The 16,946-nt window shown below is 33.8% G+C and overlaps 1 protein-coding gene across 1 annotated transcript; it reads left to right on the plus strand.

The window, feature by feature from the left end:
* The first annotated feature begins 10,901 nt into the window (after window positions 1-10,901).
* Window positions 10,902-11,840, plus strand: LOC113904686 (olfactory receptor 10AG1-like). The gene has a single exon (XM_027561795.1). It carries the CDS (start codon window positions 10,902-10,904, stop codon window positions 11,838-11,840), a length of 939 nt encoding a protein of 312 aa, XP_027417596.1.
* The last annotated feature ends 5,106 nt before the right edge of the window (window positions 11,841-16,946 follow it).

The following is a 16,946-nucleotide window of genomic DNA, read 5'->3' on the forward strand; positions in this document are numbered from 1 at the left end:
TCTGCCTACTTTACTGCTTTGTGCTCTCACCTACACCTCTGACTTTACAGGGGGGCTGTCCCCCACCACCTCTCTCTGAAAAAGAGTTAAATTACTGCTCCAGTTATTAAAGTTCCTGGGCGTGACAAGAGTGTTTTAGTTCACAACCGTGAGAGGCATGAGATGTTCTAAACTGTCTGAATACAGATTCCTTTAAGCAGTTAAAAGATTGATTAGAAATTGTATTGGTGAAGGGTTTTTCACTTGTTGGGCCAATGTTTGCTGCTAAGTTTCCATATCCCTTACCTGCTGTGTCCCTGGCAGTGTATTGATTAATATAATTGGTGTAAATAGTAGCTTTAATGTTTGTAACCTGGGACCCTTGAGTTAATTCTTTTTCTTGTTATAGCCCACCACACCTTTGCCCTATAAGAATGCAACTTTATCTAATGCTTTTGGAGGGTGGCGCCTGACTAATCACCTTTAGAGAAAAATAAGTTTTCTGAAGAAAGGATCTTAAAATGTTAACAGGCCTCCGGGCCAGAAGATGATGCAAATCACCTAAACTTTTGCATATGATTAAGTTTGCAGGAAGAAAGCCTGGCTTACTGCATGACTCTATCCTTTCCTCCATTATCCTCTATACATAACCTAAGGTATAAAAACTACTTTGGAAAATAAAGTGCAGGCCTTGTTCACCGAAACTTGGTCTCCCCATGTCGTTCTGTCTCTCACCTTCTGGCTGAATTATTCAGCCTCTTTTGTCCACCGAATTTCCTCACTGAGCTATCCTTATTTAACCACTCTTTATATCCTTAATTAACATTTAATTAAGCAGTTGTTTCCTGATCCTCACCGACGCTGTCCCCACTTCGAATTCCCTGGATCCACCGGGGCTGGACCCCGGCAATTCACAATATAAGCAACACACCTCTTCTCACGTACTTGAACCCATCTACAGATTACTTATAAAACCTAATATAATGTGCATGTTGTCTAAAAGGTTGTAAATACAATTTAAATGCTTTTAAAATAGTTGTCGATGTGCTGTAAATTTGTTTTACTTTTTGAACTCTGCAAATCATTATTTTCACAATACTTTGGATCTACATTTGATTGTATCCAGGGAAGTAGAACCCTTGGATATAAGTAGTACTAATTGTAAATATCTCCTGATGACAGATAATAATTCTTTAGAAAAGGTATTGCTAAAAGAAGCACATGACTATATAAACCACAATGTAGTGTTTTATTATGGCTCATATTTCCCTATGTCAGACTGTTGCTTATTCAGTGGAGTAAGAAGAAAGCAAAGTCCATAACAAACAAGCAAAATGTTAAAAGGTCATCAGTATCTGTTCCTAAAGTCTCCAGTATTGAAGCAATTCGATATTTCATTTACTGTATTTAGGACCAAGATTTCAGTATCATGACTCTTGTTTTTCTTCAGTGTGCTATACAGATGAATGAAAAATCTGCTGTGGGTGGGAATGAGCTGAATTCAGTGACCTACCAATAGCTTATATTACTAACATGAAATGCACTATGTCTTTGTTATAATGAGACATGCATACATCAAATAGAGAATGAGCAAATCAGCTTAAAATCACTTTTAGAAGGAAAACAAAGTCCCATGTCTTCATTTTCCAGATAGTTCCACCATTCATGTGAAAATTTTTCTTAATTCATATAATAAATAATTTTTCAACTATGGAGTTGTCAAATCAAAAAGGAAAATCTTACTTAATCCTTAGAGAAATATATATGGTACAAATATAATATATAACTAAATCAACTGTTTATCTCTTTGTTAATTCAAAGAACTCACATATTACTCTTGAAAGCACATATATACACACAAATGTATTATAAAAATTCCAGTTTAGTTTGAATGGTTATATTAATAAAATATCTTATAAAACCATCAAGTTTATTAACATTAAAGGTATTAAGTGTACTAAATGTATTATTTGAGTATCGACAATATAGTCATTTTTAAAATTCTTTATTATCAGTCTTTCTGCTTCAAAATCTATATATTACACACAAAAAATGTTGATTGACAAGAATCAGTTTCAAAATAGGAATTAGACAGATAAGAAATACAGTAAAGATAATTCAAATATGCAGGCAAATTTTGAAAAATACATCAAGATTGTCTAATAAAGAAATTCTTAATAATACATGTTCACTAACCCTCACAAGGGAAACTTTAGCTTTATTTTGATTCTAATTTTTATTTAACTGATGTGTTTGAGGCAGCACAGTTGTGGAAGATAAAAAAATATTGTATTTAACTCTAGAACCTTAAAATTAATCTCATATTTAGCCCCTAATGTGATTTAGCCAAAGTAACTTGAGCCTTCAAATAAAAGAATAAAACTGATCAAAATTTTGGTGCATATTTTGTTTAACTATATGAACATGGTATGACAACAGATTTCTTATTTATGAGATGCATTAAAATGTTTTATTAAAGTATCAATGATATGTGAAGGATGCATACATGTTAAATATGACTATAATTTGTTTCAAATTTTTCTTAACTTGATGGGGAAGTTATAAATAAATAGGAAACTAGGAAATCAAATTTTTGTCAAAGCATTGGATAATAAATGGACTCCAAACCAAAATCTTAAGTAGGTCTTCTTTTAGTTAAGCTTATGTGTTACATGACACTTAATATAAATTAAAAATATCATTCTCATGAAATTAAACTAACTGAGTCCAGTATTTAATCCTATCAGTCATCTTAAAAATTCTCTTTCATTGCATTCTGATGTGGGGCATATCAATAAAATAATAATATGTTTACTTAAATATCCCAATAATTTTGTCCTTTACAACTTTCTCATAAACCTTTATATCTCTGATCTATTTTTTTTCTATTCTCCATTTCTTTCTTTTCTTTTTTAAATTTATTTATTCTTTAATTGAAGGATAATTGCTTTGCAAATTTTGTTTTTTTCTATCAAACTTCAACATGAGTCAGCCATAGGTACAAAAGGTGGATTATGGATGAAGGCATATGTTATACTTAATCATACTTCATTAGAGCAATTACCTATTTCATTGCAGAGAAATTAGGAATGATAGACAAAATGTGTTTCCCGGGTGGTGCCAGTGGTAAAGAATCCATCTGCCAATGCAGGAGATGTGGGTTTGATCCCTGGATCACGAAGATACCCGGGAGAGGGAAATGGCAATCTAATCCAGTACTCTTGCCTGGAAAATTCCATGGACAGAGAAGCCTAGTGGGCCAGTCCATGGGGTGGCAAAAAGTCAGTCATGACTTAACACACACAGACAAAAAGTATTTGGTCATTTACTTTATCCAGGATGCTCTTCAAACAGGTGATTCTGTCCACTAATTAAGGAAATTAGAACTGATTGTTTTCGCATCTAGCTGATTTCACTTTGAGAGTAAGAGTCTAGGAAGATGGGTCCCAGATTTTTGACAAAGTATCATCATTCTGAAAAACTAAATCAAATGAGCTCCTCAATTCTCAAACAGGTGGGAAACACACACAATAATAGACACTCATGCAATGAATACACTGAGTTTGAGAAAAACAAAGCTGTGTTAACAGCTACCACAAACCATAAAGTGGCTACAAGAGGTTGGAGATGGTATATATGCAATCTACATAGCAACCTACAACCAAATAAATGAGAATTCTTTTATCCAATAGACAACTGAAGGACCAGCTAGGCCTATGAACTGAGTAAGCTCACACAGTGAATTACTAGAGGCACCAAGGCTGAAGTACAAATTTCTCTGTTGCCAGACCCCATGCTATTACCATCAACATATCACAAGCTAATTGTAACATGCCACAATTCTGGAATTGCTATGCCCCTAGAAATACCAATTAACATTCTTATGTGCCTGAATCTTTTTTAAAATCAAGCTTAAGTAGACTATGAAAACAAAATGAAACAAAAATCTTGCTATAGCTTCTAGATCAATCAGCTAACTAGTGAAATAAATTTAAAATTAATTTATATCCCTCCATGAGAAAAAATAATGATCTTCAAAAGACATATACCCAATGGCTGGTTAATAAATAATTTTCTTTCCATTTACTAATTTTCCTAAAGTTTAAATATAGCCATTTATTTATACCCTTACTCCGACTGCTGTCTTCCATCTAGGAAATTAAAACAATTTTCTAATTTATAGCTATATTGGGCTAAAAATTCAGGGAGTCTTTCTTATTTCCCCTACTATGGTCTCATAAATTTCCTCACTCAATCCTTAGTTAAGTTCTGAATTTAATATAAAAATTTATCTAAGAGTTAAATATTAAGGCATAGAATCTAGTGTGAGATTTAAGGTTATCGCTTCTAAAATATTTTGTAGTCAATGAAAATCCTTTCATATTACCTGTGAAAATGAACTGCATGCTCAGTTAAAAGATGCTATGAGTATTGAGCATTTGAACTCTTATATCAGATTCTCTGGCTCTTGAAATCTTTAGGGATATCTCAGGGACAAAAAACACTAATTCTCTTCTGGGATAGAAAAGTAACAAGATTTTTTTTTTCCCTCTTCTTAGTTATGAAAAAAAAAGAAAAAAGCTTGATTCTGGAGCAATGAAAAACAAAGTTAAATGATTATGTGAATGCACTCTGGCCTCAGGTGTAAAATGATCTCTCAGTGGAAGAAAAATATGCACAGAATTGGAATGACATCTAATGATATAGGACATGGAACAAGCTCTGATGTTTAATGGCTATGCCATTGGGTTGATGATTTAATTACTGTGAAATCCAATTTCCTCTACTTGAGAATATAACTTGCTACTACTCTCAAAATTTTGTAAATGTTTACATAATGAAATAATATGAAAGTATCTACAATAGACTTCATTATCATTAAATAAAGATTACTGTAGATATTTAAATTTTAAACTGCTACACTATGAAGGGGTAAAGGGGTAAAGAGATAAAGTTCACTGGCAGTTTATAGAGGAGATATATTAATAAATGAATAAGATTATTGAAGGAGGGATTATAAAGTACACAAAAACAGTATTTTATGTAGTAAAATCAAGTTGAATATAATTAGGAACATTTAAACGATGAAGAAGTAACTTTCATTTCTGGTTGTGACATATAGGGTCACAGCAAGACATTCTTCCTGCTGAAAACACTAGACAAATTTGGATAAAAAATTACAAAACTCCTATTTTGAAGGAAACAGATACCTATGGAAAAAGTAAAAAGTCAATGACAGCATCAAAATGAAGGCTCATTAAGTCAAAGAGAGACAGTCCACTTGATCATTCACAACTGGGTGAATGATCATCTTTTACAAACAATGCTGAAAAATGCAGAAAGACATAAAATCATACTTATGCATGTTTATTGATTCAAAGAGTAATTGAAGGTGCCCAGTTCTTCTCCACAGGTTTGGGCATTGGCATTCTCAGGAGTGTAAAAAGTATATTTTCCCAAGAGATTGATTGGGGAAATGTCTTAGACTGTTTCATGTACTAAATCTACACAATATACATTTTTCATTCCCTTATCTTGAATGCAATTGAGATTTCATCCCTATTTCTAAATGATGATTTTCCTCCTTTTTCTGTGAACTGTTACTTAGCTATTTGGTTCATTTTTCTACTTTTGTTTTATTTTGACTTCCTGATATTTAAGTGGAGGTTACTAATAAAAGCAAATAGCACTTTAGGTGGGGTATTATGTTTTGTCATCTTTATCAAAACATTTTAATTTTATTTTTAGTGTAAGATTGTACCAAGTAGAATTTTTTATTTTTGTGTAGATTTTTCAGTTTTGGGGTTCTAAATTCTAATTCTGAGTCAATCGAGAAAAAACTTTCTTTGCTTTAACAATATAGAAACATGTACTATAACTCTTTTGTTATTTACTTTCGAAATATGTAAATGTGTAAACCCTTAGAAGATTTTCCCGTTCTATTATAATGTATTAATAAAAATCCATATTTCTTTCTCAAAATTATCTCAGTAGTCCAATAGCAGATTTTTTTTTAATGCTCTTATTTTGCCAATTTGGTATGCTATTTTTATTATAGGATAAATTTTAATTTCTCAGTTTTTCTCAATATAATTAGCCTATTAATGTGTTTTCCCAGAAAACTACATAGAAAAATATCAGATTATTTTTAACAACTAAATCTCTGTACAGTTACATTTTATTCCTTGTTCATTAACAAGTTGAGTATCTTCCCATTTTTAAACAATTGTTTCCCTCTGTTTTCTGTGAAGTGTTCCTTAAACTATTTGTATCATTTTCTAATTTCACTTTAGACTTTTCCTTGATAACTAAAAAATATCTTTTTGTAATGGAAAATAAAAATCTATCTGAGATATGACATATTTTTTCCAAAACTTTACCCATCCTAGTTTAACTTTACTTTTGGTGCATGCTCATTTCCATCAGGTAGAATTTCCTACTTTTATGTAGGTGTTTTTTTTTGTTTTTTCATGTTTTGTGTCCTGAATTTTAATTTTGAGCCAAAGTCAAAGTTTTCTTGTTTCAAGATTATACAAATTTTAATTTAGAATGCTTTCATTGTTTCACTCATTTTCTACACTATTTAAACCTACGCATTATGTAAAGCTTTCCGATTTTAAAGCTACGGTGCTGTTCCAATAAAATTAATTTAAAAGTATATATTTTGCAAATATGCTATGGTATTTTGGTATTGGACGATAAATTTGTGTCTTTTTTCTGAATTTTATTTTCTATGGCATCAGAAATTTCCTCCATCCATGCATAATCCTATACTGTGCTAATTATGAGACTTTAGAACTCCTTCCAGCACAGTTGCTTTTTGGTTATGCACCTGCAGTAGCTCAAACCTGGCTGGTTTCTCACATCACCCACTCCTCAGGCACCTTCCATGATGTCTTCCACATGATCCCTGATACTCTGTTATTACCTTCATAGTCACTCTGTTATACCACTACTATCAGAGCTCAGTCTCAGGGAAATATTTTATGTTTGTAATCATAAACCCTTAGAAGCCACTGTTTACTAATAAGTAACATGACTGGGTACAAATCAGCATTTTTGAAACAATCTAGGTGTTGGGAATAATTGTTTTTTCCCAGAAATGAAGCCCAGAAGACACAGGTTGTATCTTTTCTACACTATCTCAGTTGGAGAATTCAAGCTATTTTATCCTATACAAAGTTTTGGTATTATTTTCCCTTACAACTGCATTCACACTAGAAATGTGAAACTGAGAAAATAAAACCTCTGTTATCCATGGTTCTAATTTTTTTTTTTTATTCTAGGAATAATAATACAGCATCTATCTATCTCTTAGTTCTCCCTGGTGCCTAGGAAAGAATCAATAACATATAAGGGCATTGAGACGACCCAGAGGGATGGTACCAGGAGGGAGGAAGGAGAGGGGTTCAGGATGGGGAACACGTGTATACCCATGGCGGATTCCTGTTGATGTATGGCAAAACCAATACAATATTGTAAAGTAATTAACCTCCAATTAAAACAAATAAATTTATATTTTTAAAAAAAAGATTAAGATAGTATTTATCATCTGGGCGATTACATGTGCAGGACCCTAAATAGCAATTAAGAATATAATATAGGAGGATATAAGAAAAACATGTTCAGGAAACTGTGCTGCAAGCTCAGTGTTAACAGAAAGAGGCTCACAGTAGCGTGTTCATGACAGCATTTGAATTCGGTGTATGTCAGTTTTAGATGGTCTCCAGTTATACTGCTCAGCACCTTATTCATTTTTAAGAAATAAAAAGTGTGCTGTGCACTCTAGTCCATGGAGAGGCTGAAGAGAAAGTACTCTGGGTGGAGTGAGACTACCTGGGAAAAATAAAAGAAATCATAGGGTGCCAAATGATGCTTTTAATTGGAAATGTAACATGACTGGTCAAAGAGATCTCATGGGGTAGAGAAACTTTATTAAAGAGCCCTTTATTTTGGAAAGAACGGAATATTTTAAAGGTAAGTTGAATGTCTGATTAAATTGTGATTTCTCATAAACTAATATAATTATTTTTATCCTCTACAGCCAGATAAAATCAGCATCATATTATATAAGAATGGTAAATATGAACTATTTTATATTCTTGTAAGCTTTAGTTTATAACTTTTATTTTAAATTTTAATACTTAATATATAATAGCAAGAGTGATATGTTAAAGGAACTTCCATGTATTTCTGACTAGATCATATATAGTTTATAGTTAAAAATATTTAATAATAATATTAAATTATTTGAAATGCTAAAGACTTGAATAACTGATATATTTTATATAACGCGGGGAGATAACTTTGTTTTGAGCCAATATATTTTAAATGGCATTTTTAAATTAATTAGAATCCTGATGATTTTTTTAAATTTAATTTAATTTTATTTTTTAACTTTACAATATTGTATTGGTTTTGCCATATATCAACATCCATCTGCCACAGATGGTACTTTAAGAAGAGATCTAATATAAAACAAAGACTGATGCTGAAGCTGAAGCTCCTATACTTTGGCCACCAGATGTGAAGAACTGACTTATTAGAAAAGACCCTGATGCTGGGAAAGACTGAAGGCAGGAGGAGAAGGGGAGCACGGAGGATGAGGTGATTGGATGGCATCACTGACTCAATGGACATGGATTTTAGCAAGCTCCAGAAATTGATGATGAACAGGGAAGCCTGGTGTGCTGCAGTTCACTGAATCGCAAAGAGTCAGACACAACTGAGCAACTGAACTGAAAGGAATATAAAACAATCTAGTTCATACAATTGTAAGTTCTGGGGAATTCAAGGAACATCTATTTTAAGAAAAAATAAATGCTCTTAATATAATGAAATAATTTTGAGTTCAATATTGATTTTATATTACTCACATGATTTAACCTGCTAATTAATATTAAATATACAGACCTAACTGAAGTAGATAGGGGAGAGATGGTAATATGACCAATAACAAACTGATATGGAATATCATCATACATCTTCTTAATAATTTTAATTTTTCCAAGCAATGGAGACTTAAGTTCAAAAATAGCAGTATTTGAGCATTAATATCTATTTCCCTTAATAATAAACACTTAAACATTTACAAGAAAGAGGTATAGTATAGATAATTTGGAGACAGCACACAGTCGTTGTTTTTTTCTAAATGGCTCACTGTTGAGAATAACACGCAAAAAATTTTGTCTTACCATGAATCTTGTTCATGGTATATGTTGAAAATTTAACTATCAAAATGCTGGACTTGTACAATTAGAAATTATAATTTATTTAGCACTGAAGAACAAGAAATGTTGGGGATGAAGTAGTGAAAGCAAATGCTAAATCTTTCTCTACAGAGGAAACACAAAAATGAGGACAACAAAAAACGAACAGCAATGGAAAACAAAAAAGCCAAAATAAATATACCAGGATAAAATCTAACTAAATTGAAGGAATTTCTTCTCTGGGTCTTTGCTGATGTTCACCATCTCCAGTGGCTTCTATTTGGGTTGTTTTTAGTCAGGTATATCATTATTTTGATGGGCAATAGAACCATAATTCTAATAATAAAAGTAGGTCTTGATCCCTACATTTCTATGTATTCTTTCCCTGACAATTCTTTCCTTTTGGAAATAGCTATGGAAATGTTACCCTTCTCACAATGCTCATGAATCCTGGAAGTCAAAGAGAACATCTTTTTTTTTTTTCTTAGTTTAATTATGTAAACTTTTGAGCCCTCGTTTCTTCATCTATAATATCAATATACCATAACATTAACACAATTCAATAATATGCTATTGCAAGTAGCTTACTAACACAAGAGTAGCACAGTTAAAGTCATTTGTGTTTTCCAATTTCCTACTTATGTTTAAAGCTACAGTTTCCTAATCACCTTTCTTTTAAAATTCTTATATTAGAACTGATACAAATGTATTTTTTAATGGCTTTAAAAAAAAAGAAGAAAAAAATTCTTATATTTCCAAGTATATCTCAATATAGAAGAAATTTGAGTGTCTGTAGGTCTCACTAATTACTCACTAAACCATACTTGCTTACCTACCTACTAGCTAAAATAGCTATTCTCTGCTTTTGATATTTTTGACAACTGTGTATTAGCCATATTTTAAATAATGTATAGTTTTTGGTTTTAATTTTCATGTGCTGCATCTTATATATATATATTATTAGCATGATAATTTTTAAATGAAAGCGACCTCTGGCACATCAAAGAGATTTTGGAATAGATTTACCAGGCAGAGTTTCAAAAATCATATCATCAATGTAATTCCTTCGAGATTGTCATTATTAATTAAATAGCCGATAAGTCAAGAACACTGTCAGACATAAGCTGCATCCTTGTAAAAGATAAATAAATGTTCCTCCTTTATAATGCCTGATGGCTATGTTGCTTATTTTAGTAGATAAAGCCAGTCAGAATGGTCTCAAATAAAGTGCACACACAAGAAGTAAGAGCTATCATTGCAGAATATGGAAAGAAAGGCATGCTTTATTCTTGAAAAAGTTCTAATGGAAGAGTTGGGAAATTCCTGAAAAATACATTACAGAATTTGGTGATGCCCTACCACTGAGAAAGTGGGATGCAAATATTTCTGCTTCAGAATTTTGCTTTTTTAATAAAAGTAAAACGGATAGATTTTGCTCTGCACACAAACAGATTCAAAATGAAAATGCATAATTCTTAAACATATCACTTTTATTTAAAGTTAAACCTTGAATTGTAACTTATGCTTTTATATTTAGAATTTAGCATACATATTCCCCATTAAACTTCAGTTATGTTGAGTCCAGGATATAAAATACTAGACATTAATAGAGAATAGAAATATTATGAACTATTAATGATTACCCTAAATCCCTTTAATTTATAGAAATTACAAAACAAAAATGATAAATGTCTAACTGTGCTATTTTCACAGATGGAACCTCAAAAATATCTAGTGAATGTGAATCTCACTTCAACAATGGAATTTGTTCTTTTGGGATTTTCTGACATTCCCAATCTCCAAATGTTTCTTTTTGTGATGTTTCTGTTTACCTATGTGATAACTCTGATGGGAAATGGCATCATTATTCTCATAACTGGGACAGACCAGACTCTCCAGACTCCCATGTACTTTTTCCTTGGTAATTTTTCCTTCTTGGAAATCTGTTATGTGTCTGCCACTCTTCCTAGAATGCTCGTAAACCTCCGGACTCAGAAAAGACATATTTCTTTGTTTGCTTGTGCAACACAGATGAGTTTTGTCCTTATACTTGGAAACATAGAGTGCCTGCTTCTCACAGTGATGGCCTATGACCGTTATGTGGCCATTTGTAGCCCCCTGCACTATCCTTTGGTCATGAACCACAAGGTCTGTGTCCAGCTGGTGGCTGTCTGCTGGGTCACTGGCATTCCGATTGAGATAGGGCAGACAAGCCAGATTTTCTCTCTGTCCTTTTGTAGATCCCACCAAATCAATCACTACTTCTGTGACATCCCCCCGGTACTGAAGCTGGCCTGTGGGGACACGTTTCTGAACGAGATGCTGGTCTTCACAGTTGCTGTGCTGTTTGTCATGGTCCCTTTTCTGCTGATACTTGGCTCCTACAGTAGAATCACCTCCACCATCCTGAAGTTGCCGTCGGCAACGGGAAGAGCAAAGGCTTTCTCCACCTGCTCATCTCATGTCATGGTTGTGACTTTATTCTTTGGATCTGCAATCGTTACATATTTACGACCTAAATCCAAAAATTCTTCCAGAACAGACAAATTTCTCTCACTTTTCTATACTGTTATCACCCCCATGTTTAACCCCCTGATATACACTCTGAGAAATAAGGATGTCTTGACGGCGTTAAGAAAACTTATACCTTAATGTAAAGCATTAGAGGCTTGATTTAAATTCATTTTCTGTTTTCCTATTTAATTTTGTCATTGTACAATCAGAAATAGTTTGCTTTTTCCACATGATTAATAGATTTATTATGTTTATTCATTCCTAGTCTTATTGTTTTAGGCTGGATTTTCTAATATCAGGATTATATTATGGTGTCTTGCTGATAAGAAACTATGTATTTAGGCAATCTTATATTCAGTCCACAAATTTACTGGTGACTTGCAATATTATGAGAAAAGGTAGTATCACTTACCTACCTTTTCCCCTAAAACCATAGATATTTTTGTACTTTCCTGTTCATATAACTATCATGCACTTTTTTTTTTCTTTTCATGATGTTTTTAGATAGTACAGATGGCAAAATTTTGGAGAACAGCTGTTAAATAGCTATGTGTTTTTAACTTTAGACATATTACCTTTCAACAACTTCAATTTGATCCTTCTGTAAGATTAAAAACAGAACTCTGCATAATGACCCTTGAATTTTGTAGTGTGGCACTAAATTTTTACCCTCTGCTTCTCTCTGAATTCTTCTTTGTAGATATGCTTTGTTTATGTAGCCAAATCATGCTACTAGCATCTTGATAATTTGTTATCTTAATTTTTACTAATGCAAAAAATATTAATTCATGTTTGCTGTTTGGAGATATAAGATGTACAGGATTCAGTCATTTTGTGTCCATATAGTGTTATCCATTCTCTAAGAACTCTTTTTTTTAATTCTTTTGGTGAAGTATATAATTGAAATTAAAATAAAAATATGTTAACATGTAGTATATGCCGGGAGCCAGCGTGAAGAACTCCGCTGTGGCAAAGGTCATGAGGAAGGAGGCTCGGCATATGCAAAGGCAGGATGAAGCCTCAGGAGTCCCCCTGGAAATTCTCAAGCATCTACCCCCAAAACCAGAGTCTGCCTACTTTCTGCTTTGTGCTCTCACCTACACCTCTGACTTTACGGGGGCTGTCCCCCACCACCTCTCTCTGAAAAAAGACTTAACTTACAGCTCCAGTTAATAAAGTTCCTGGGCATGACAAGAGTGTTTCAACCTACAAACTCCTTTGGAAGTCCTCTAGCCTGCCTGAATAGGTTCTTCAGGCCACATGTGATTGTTCAGAGCCTCCCAACTGTGAGAGGCATGAGATGTTCTAAACTGTCTAAATACAGATTCCTATGAGCAGTTAAAAGGTTGATTAGAAATTTTATTGGTGAAGGGTTTTTCACTTCTTGGGCCAATGTTTGCTGCTAAGTTTCCATATCCTTTACCTACTGTGTCCCTGGCAGTGTATTGATTAATATAATTGGTGTATAGGAATGTAAGTAGTAGCTTTAATGTTTGTAACCTTGGACCCTTGAGTTAATTCTTTTCTTGTTATAGCCCACCACACCTTTGCCCTGTAGGAATGCAACTTTATCTAATGCTTTTGGAGGGTGGTGCCTTACTTAAGAATAACCACTTTTAGAGAAAAATAAGTTTTCTGAAGAAAGAATCTTAAAATGTTGACAGGCCCCCTGGCCAGAAGATGATGTAAATCACCTAAACTTTTGCATATGATAAGTTTTCAGGAAGAAAGCCTGGCTTCGATTAGGATCAAGGACTGCTGTCCTTGAATGACTCTACCCCTTCCCCCATTATCCTCTATGCACAACTTAAGGTATAAAAACTACTTTGGAAAATAAAGTGCGGGCCTTGTTCACCGAAACTTGGTCTCCCCATGTTGTTCTTTCTCTCACCTTCTAGCTGAATTCCAATCTGGAACGTGGAGGCTTGTCAAGCCTACTAACTATGCCTGGGCTTCTAAGATCTGACCGGGGAGGCCTTAGTGTCTCCTCTCTTTCGGGAGAACGGGAAGGCCCCTGCAGCCTACGTAGGTGACGCAAATTCCTTATTTTGGAATTTTATTAGCTTTCCACGTAAACCAAGTTATTCAGCCTCTTTTCTCCACTGAATTTTTTCACTGAGCTATCCTTATTTAACCATTCTTTATATCTTTGATTCTATTGTATCCTGATCACCAAAGCCGTCTCCCCTTTGAAATCCCTGGATCCACTGGGGCTGGACCCTGGCAAGTATATTATTTTCCCAAGTTTTCCTGGTTGTAAAGGATGATACTTGATAAGACAGAATCATTATATTAAACCAAAAAAAAAAAAAAAAAAAACCCTATTAAAAAAGATCTTGTATTTCTTCAAATGGAAAGAGTTGAACTACAGATGGTACTACACTGGATCATTTTCAGTCGAAATGATGCAGTCTGAGGAAGGTTTTTTCTTTTATATTTTCTTTTAAATCTGTCTTTCTCTTATTATACTATGTGTTTAAATTATTTTTCATAAGACCATAATTCATCCACCAGCTAGTTCTCTTCTTTGAGTAGGTATCATGTCATCCAAAAAGACATCTAAAAAGCACACCAAAATTACAGCAATCATTTCAGAGGACATAATGTGCAGATGACAGTCACAGATGACTACTGTGGGTATTACATATTACCCACTGAAAGGAATGAAGGAAGTAAAATTTAAAAGTTGGTTTTGTAACCATTTTAAAGTCCTTTGTTTCAATATTCTGTTACTGCACAGCAAATTATGTCCAAAATTTACAATTTAAAATAATATCATTTGATTGTATCCCGTACATTGTCCAGTATTGAGGCAGGGATCAGCTGCATGGTTGTTCTCTGCCATATAGCATTGACTGTCAGCAATAAAGAGAATTCATATGGTGACTGATTTGGTTTTCATGTCTAAAAAAGCTTCACATAACTGTATCATGTAGTTACAATGATGCATTACAGAGAAGAAAAATCCAGTTTTCACTTAAATTTCATACTCTAGGGGAATAAACTGTTACTAGATAAATAATAAAGTAATTTAGCATAAAAGCATAAAATAAATCATACAGTAAAATGATCCACATTGAACTTGTAATATTATAATGGTGTTTAACTTAAGTTTGGGAAATAAGAAGTTAAAGAATGCTTTCAGTAAAGGATGATACTAAAGTAATTTTTTTTAATCTCAACAATAGGGCTAACAAACACAATTAAATTAAAAAATATTGAAACACGTCTTTCTGCAATTTGAACCAAGGAAAGGGATTTTTCTCTCTTACAGTTTTTTTTTTTTTTCCCCTAACATTTTACTAGAGATACTAGCCTATACAGTTAAAAGAGAGAGAGAGAGAGAATAAAATATATATGTGAACATTGTAAAGTGTTAGTCACTCAGTCAAGTCTGACTCTTTGCAACCCAGTGGACTGTATCTTGCCAGGCTCCTCTGTCTATGGAATTCTCCAGGCAAGAATACTGGAGTGGGTAGCCATTTACTTCTCCAGGGGATCTTCCCAGCCCAGGGATCAAGCCTGGTTCTCCCACACTGCAGGCAGATTCTTTACCATCTGAGCCACCAGGGTTTTATTAACCCAATTGTTGGAAGACATTATATATGAATATGTGAAAATATTTAATAATCTACAATGAAGTTATTACACATAATAAATGAATTCAACATGTGTACTGAATACAGAATCGACAAACACAAATCAATTTATTTTCATATGTGTGTGCATGCTAAGTCACTTCAGTCGTGTTTGACTCTCTGTGACCCTATGGACTGCAGCCTGCCTGGCTCCTCGGTCCATGGAATTCTATAGGCAAGAATACTGGGGTTGGTTGTCATGCCTTCCTCCAAGGAATCCTCCTGATCTAGGGATCAAACCCACATCTCCTCTGTCTCCTGCATTGGCAGGCAGGTTCTTTACCACTAGCACCACCTAGGAAGCCCTTATTTCCACACTGAAAAGCAAAAAATAAGTAGACATTTAAAATAGTATTTAAATAGGAACAAAGATAAGAAAATTTTTAAAGTAATGGAAACGAAAAACCTGTAGGAAGTTTATTTAGTAAACTAGAAAATAATTTGAGAGAAATTTCAGATAAGGAACTAAATGGATTGCTATAACATTTTTATATACTGGAAAACTCAATATTTAAAAGATGTCAATTTTTCCTGATATAATTCAATTCAATGATACAGAAATTCCATAGATTAGGATAAAATTCCTTTGGTGTATGGGTGGGTGAGGTGGTGTATGGGGAGTGTGTGTGTGACTTGGCTGATTCTAAATTGCATATATAAAGACAAGCAATTACTGCCAAGGCACTCCTGAAGAACAGTAAAGTGAGAGGATTTACTTTACTGGACAGCATGCCTTTTCATAACAGTGCAGAATTCAGAAAGTGATTGATAAAGACCTCAGTGATATGTGATAGAGAGCCCAACAAATACCTCCTTCATACACACACCCCCCCCCCCAAAAAAAAAGATAAACCTAGAAGTAACCAGGGTTAAATACATAGCATAACAATGGGACAGATTTGTTTGATGCAGATTTCAATTTGGAAACTATTTAGGATTGAAGAACAGATTATATCTTTAAAGAACTGGATAAGGAGAAAAGGGAACCCTCTTACACTGTTGGTGGGAATGCAAACTAATACAGCCACTATGGAGAACAGTGTGGAGATTCCTTAAAAAACTGGAAATAGAACTGCCTTATGATCCAGCAATCCCACTGCTGGGCATACACACTGAGGAAACCAGAAGGGAAAGAGACATGTGTACCCCAATGTTCATCGCAGCACTGTTTATAATAGCCAGGACATGGAAGCAACCTAGATGTCCATCAGCAGATGAATGGATAAGAAAGCAGTGGTACATATACACAATGGAGTATTACTCAGCCATTAAAAAGAATACATTTGAATCAGTTCTAATGAGGTGGATGAAACTGGAGCCTATTATACAGAGTGAAGTAAGCCAGAAGGAAAAACATAAATACAGTATACTAACGCATATATATGGAATTTAGAAAGATGGTAACAATAACCCGGTGTATGAGACAGCAAAAGAGACACTGATGTATAGAACAGTCTTATGGACTCTGTGGGAGAGGAGAGGGTGGGAAGATTTGGGAGAATGACATTGAAACATGTAAAATATCATGTAAGAAACGAGTTGCCAGTCCAGGTTCGATACACGATACTGGATGCTTGGGGCTAGTGCACTGGGACGACCCAGAGGG

Source organism: Bos indicus x Bos taurus, chromosome 15 (assembly GCF_003369695.1).
Source record: "Bos indicus x Bos taurus breed Angus x Brahman F1 hybrid chromosome 15, Bos_hybrid_MaternalHap_v2.0, whole genome shotgun sequence".
Taxonomy (NCBI): Eukaryota; Metazoa; Chordata; class Mammalia; order Artiodactyla; family Bovidae; genus Bos; species Bos indicus x Bos taurus.

Excerpts from the sequence above, each read along its gene's own strand:
- LOC113904686 (XM_027561795.1), top strand. The coding sequence starts at position 10,902 with ATGGAACCTCAAAAATATCTAGTGAATGTGAATCTCACTTCAACAATG.